The sequence below is a fragment of the Sinocyclocheilus rhinocerous genome, unplaced genomic scaffold, assembly GCF_001515625.1.
Source record: "Sinocyclocheilus rhinocerous isolate Xijiao unplaced genomic scaffold, SAMN03320098_v1.1 scaffold1165, whole genome shotgun sequence".
In the NCBI taxonomy this organism is placed as follows: Eukaryota; Metazoa; Chordata; class Actinopteri; order Cypriniformes; family Cyprinidae; genus Sinocyclocheilus; species Sinocyclocheilus rhinocerous.
Window position 1 is genome coordinate 168,287 of NW_015645061.1, and position 5,421 is coordinate 173,707.

General features: G+C 35.0%; 1 protein-coding gene across 1 annotated transcript; it reads right to left on the minus strand.

Moving 5' to 3' along the window:
- Positions 1–2,569: 2,569 nt before the first annotated feature.
- LOC107705286 (microfibril-associated glycoprotein 4-like) lies at positions 2,570–4,691 on the minus strand. Its single transcript, XM_016508516.1, has 6 exons — positions 4,687–4,691; positions 4,513–4,565; positions 4,223–4,429; positions 3,880–3,976; positions 3,581–3,748; positions 2,570–3,131 (listed from the first exon to the last, which is right to left on the minus strand). Exons 2-6 carry the CDS (start codon positions 4,528–4,530, stop codon positions 2,875–2,877), a joined length of 747 nt encoding a protein of 248 aa, XP_016364002.1. The 5' UTR covers positions 4,531–4,565; positions 4,687–4,691; the 3' UTR covers positions 2,570–2,874.
- Positions 4,692–5,421: the final 730 nt, after the last annotated feature.

Consider the following 5,421-nt stretch of genomic DNA (forward strand, 5'->3'; position numbering starts at 1 on the left):
GTTAGCAAAACATTATTTGATCCTTTTTGTTGGCTGGGTAAACAATGCTGGAGGCTTCATCTTGAGTACCTTAGATCACCACACTGGTGATCAGAACTTCTGAAGAAACGTCAAACATTGTTTACTCAAGTGACTTATCAGATTCTGTCTGATAATGGTAGAACTTATTTTCTCTCTTTAAATCTTTGTACATTTACACTCTACTGAATATAAATCTATACCAAAGTACCCTACATTTTCATTTTATGAACAACTATATATTTAATCTAGAAACTAGAATAATCCTGGCGTATAACTACTCTTATACATTATCATTGTTTTTACATAATAAAATATTTTCTTAATTTATATATGAAACCTATTTAGTTGGTTAATATAATACAAAACCACAACAACAACGTTTTGATAATAAACTTCTATTGTTTCAGACAGATGTAATTCCAGCTGCTGCAGTGGGACACAGAGGTTTTGCTGTCGCAGAAAAGCATGTAGAAATGCCTCAAGTCGTGAACCCAATTTCAACAAATTTTTTTATTTAAGAGGACAAGAGATTTTTCAGGAACCTGTCAAAATCTTTTTTTTATATATATTTTCATACAAGACAATATGGGTGAAACTATTTCATATTTGGGGTTTCTTGACGTATTTTTCACATCCACATGTATGCATAAATGTTGTGGATCTGTGCACAAGCTGCAGTGAAGTGTCAGGATCATGGACCTGTTTTGTTGTGTTTTGACCCTGTTTCTGTTCCTGTGTTCCCTTATTTGGTCATGTTCATGTCCTCGTTTAGTTAATTAGTCATTCTGTGCACCTGTGTTTGGTAATTATCCTGTGTTTATAAGTTCTTGTCTGTGCATTTCTCCTCTGTCGGGTCTACTTGTTGTGTACGTGTGTTTGCGCCAGCACCCTTTGTGTAGATTTCCCCTGTGTTCCTTGGATTAATGACTTTTGATTGTACTCCTCGTTTCCCTCATACTCCTTCCTACAGCGTGCCGTGACAGAAGACCCGACCGAATACAGTTACCTCCGTGTGTCTACCCTCTGTTTTTGTTTCCTGTTTTCTCACAGTGTTTTTGTTTCAAATTAACTGCTAATACGTTTGCCACTTACAGATCATTTTCCTGAATAAATAAAGGACAAAGTATATATTTTCATCTCATTTGTTTGATTGGATTCTTTTGTCAATTTTCAGGTTTGCGTGAAAATCTGATGATGTTTTGGGTTATATTTATGCAGAAATATAGACAATTCTAAAGGGTTCACAAACTTTCAAGCAGCACAGTATAAATTTATAAAATATAAATTAGGAAAATTATAAAAAAAAAAAAAAACCTATTTACTCAAAACATCACATTTGACATTTAAACAATCTTTTTAGACAGTTAATATTTGGAATAATTTATGTAGACAGTTTTTTTTTACTTTTATTGTAGTTTCATCGAGGTTGTGGTCTGATAGCATCGAAAGAATTACAACTATGATAAAATTAAGGATTATTATGATTGTATGAACATGCATTTTCATTAAAATCACCTGATTAATGTTTGTACTACGTGCAATAATGTACTAATGTGTGTATTGAGTGTTGATTGATATTCGCTTAAATTCTGATTCTGGCAAAATATCAGTGCTGGTACTACTAGATCTCAGTGCTGTGTTTGACACTGTTGGTCATAACATAGTCCTAGAGAGACTGGAAAACTGGGTCGGGCTTTCTGGGATGGTAATCAAATTTTTCAGGTCATACTTAGAAGGGAGAGGTTATTATGTGAGTATAGGAGAGTACAAGTCTAAGTGGACGTCCATGACATGCGAAGTCCCACAAGGCTCAATTCTTGCACCGCTCTTGTTTAGCCTGTATATGCTCCCACTAAGTCAAATAATGAGAAAGAACCAAATCACCTATCACAGCTATGCAGATGGAATGAGCACTGTGCAATGTCCGAACTGATTGCACTGTATTTTATGCATAATCATTTTCAGTTTTAATTTCTTTTTAAACCTCTTAAATCAATTTTTAAATCATTTTCAAAGTTTTTAAATTCCTTGTTTTATTGTTGTGATTATTTTTTTTATTATTTTCTTTTCTTTTATGTAAAGCACTTTGAATTACCATTGTGTATGAAATATGCTATATAAATAAACTTGCCTTGCCTTGCCTTGTGTGAAACTTTTAACATTAAATTTATATATAGGCCCGTGGGGTAAGATGAGCCACCCAGAACTTGCACAAAAGGCCCTGAGTCGCATGTTGTTACTAGTGTTATTATTTTTAAATGTAACACTTATTGTAATTAATGGGGTTATTATGTAATATTTTCTTGAATTAGATTTACATTTCCGACATCTTTGCGTGCAAATCATTAAATTTGCATTCATAGTATTGCTGACATATCTTCAATTAAAATATGGGCAATTAAATATGTAAAAATTCATATGCCTGTATGTAAGTATTTTCCTCATTCATATATGAGACCTATTTAGTTAGTTAATCAAAAAAATATATATACTGTATATTGCTTTGATAATAAACTTTTATTGCTTTATTCCAGCTGCTGCAGTGGGACACAGAGGTTTTGCTGTCGCAAAAAAAAGCAAATGCTTCAAGTCATGAGCCCAATTTCAACACATTTTTATTTAAGAGGGCCAGGGATTTTTCAGGAACCTGTCAAATTATTTTTTAATATATTTTCATTCAAGACGATATGAGTGAAACTATTTCATATTTGAGGTTTCTTCACGTTTTGAAACATTTTTCATCATAAAAAGCCAAGGGACTTGTTTGTCACCATATTTTAAGAAAGATCCACATGAATGCATAAAGTTGTGGATGTGTGCAAAAGCTGCAGTGAAGCGTTTATAAGCTCTGCTCTACTTCACACGTTTGATCTTCATGGTGATGGTCTTCAGAGGATCCCAGCTGTTCTTCCAGTAATACCAGGTGGCTCCAATATCCATTAATGTACCATCATTCTCCCACAAATAGTGACCAGTGGGGTTTGTGTAATAACATTTGTTGTACCAAAACCCTCCTCCAAAGTATATCATAGCACAATTGCTTCCTGAATTATCTTGGTCTTTGTCATAGGTGGAGAACATCATCCCATTGTGATAATATAAAGAGTCACCTACAGAAAGGAGAAACTTTCATTTAGACGTCTAAAATAAAGTGACTTAAAAAAATAAAAAAATAAAATATGTTTTATTAAAAGTATTAGTTTAGCCCTTGTGCGACCTTTTGGACATTTTTGTCCTTTTCAGTTTTGTTTTGTTGATCATTTTGCCTGTGTTATTGCCAACTGCATACATTTTGGCACAGGTGTGTATTTTTATTGGAATTTTACTATTTCACTTCCATTTCCTTTAATAAATCTGTTTTGCACTAGGTACAAAAAATTGTTCCTCTCAGGACCTTAAGGACAAAAATGTCCCCATTGAAACCCATTAAAACTGCTATTTTTAAACGCAGTGCCTTATAGTTAAAACTCCTTCATTACTATCATTTTATGTGCTTAAATTCTTCATTTCACTCATGCATTCGGAAACTGGAAAATGAAACATCTGTAGTTTGTTTCACCTGCTCCTCCATTTACAAAGCCGCTAACATGCAGTTTGTACCCAGCAGCCTCAGAGTCCACAGAGAAAGACTCGTACAGAGCGTAAGCCTTCTTCCCTTCAAAGTCCTCCAAATCCACTCTGAGTTTATAGTGATGCCTGCGCGTCAGCTGATGAAGAAACTCTAATCCTGTTAAAAACATGAAACTGGTTTAATAACTTTAACAACAAATATAATCTGCATTTATACTGCAGTCCTTGATTGTTTATTCTTTCACTGTTTGCCTTTTTAAGCCCGAAACGTCTCACTAAATCACTCACCCAGCCAGTATTCGCCTGTTTTATTACCGAAACCCTTCTTATAACTCTCCCATGGCCTGAAGAAATTCACCTCGCCGTCCATTCGCCTGAGAAACACCTGAAACATTCAGAAATCATTCATTGCTTTCACACATCATTCATCTTTTAAGAAGATGTTTTGACAAGCTTTGTTGTGTAACTAATGTAAATTCTGTTGTGTGATTTCCAACAAATAAAAGAACTGAGCGACTGTTTGAGTCTATTTTGCTTATTATAGTTACTAGAAATCGTGGTGTCATTCACACTGGGGTGCATCTGATTATAAAATATCCTTCTGCGAGATAAAACACATTGAAACGCATACCGTCCAGTGTCCCCTGTCATTTTTTTCGCCGGACTCCACATCACAGTAGACCTGCACTGCTCCATCTGCTGAGGTGATGGTGTACACGCCGCTGGTACTATATTCACTCGCATAAATATCAGAGCAGTCTTTGGCAAGAAGAGAATTTGATTTGACTTCATCAGTGCCCATCAAGACGGGAAACAGCGCAGACAAACACAGCAACACCTGAGAGACACAAACTCAAGATCTGAGTCTGATGATCGACGTCTGATAAAATCACACTCACATTCTCACATACAGAAACTCACAATCATGTTTGTGATCATCGCTTCAGACGTCCAGCTCGGAGGATCAGATGCTCCTGAAATACAGTTCAGACAAACACAGTCACTTTATTTGAGTATGAACATGCATTCTGTAATTTTCTGAAGAAAGAAACCATATTATAGATTTGCTGAGACCTGCATAATGATAAAACTCACTGTATGCGCTCAGAATCTTGTGAATGTTCAGGCGATGGAGGAGTATTTTTATATTTCTGATCATCAGGATCCTCCTCTTTATCTGACATTTACCAAAAAAACGTCTTTATAGGACAGTCATGGGTTGGATTCCATAAAAGGACAATTTTTGTTCATTTTGCAACCTTTTATTATCATCAGAGGAATTGAAAAGGAAATTTATTTCAACAACATTGATTTTATCTGAATGCAACCAACGCCTCAAGAAAAAATGTAAAAGTTAAAGGGCTAGTTCACCCAAAAAAAAAAATGTTGTCATTATTTATTTACTCTCATGTTGTTCTAAACCTGTATGAGTTTCTTTCTTCTGTTGAACATAAAACATTTTGAAGAATGTTAGTAACCAGACAGTTGTTGGGAGCCAATAGAACTGTCCCTTTAAGAAAGCCCTTATTGTTCATTCATTTATAAAGATTTTCTCAGCTTTAGGTGTTTGCTGACTTTTCCTGGTGACTTTATGATATGTAGACATACCAAAAATGTTGGCTGATGTTGGGGACTGTAATTGAACACCATTGCAGTGACATGCTGTTAAACAGAATCAAGCTATGTGCTTAACCACAATAATGTTACACTGTAATGCACTGGTTATATTTCAATGAGATGCACATTAAAGCAGCATCCAAACTGCAATGTTTAACACACACATGCACACACACACACACACACAGGTTTGTTTTTGTGAAAAGTGGGGAC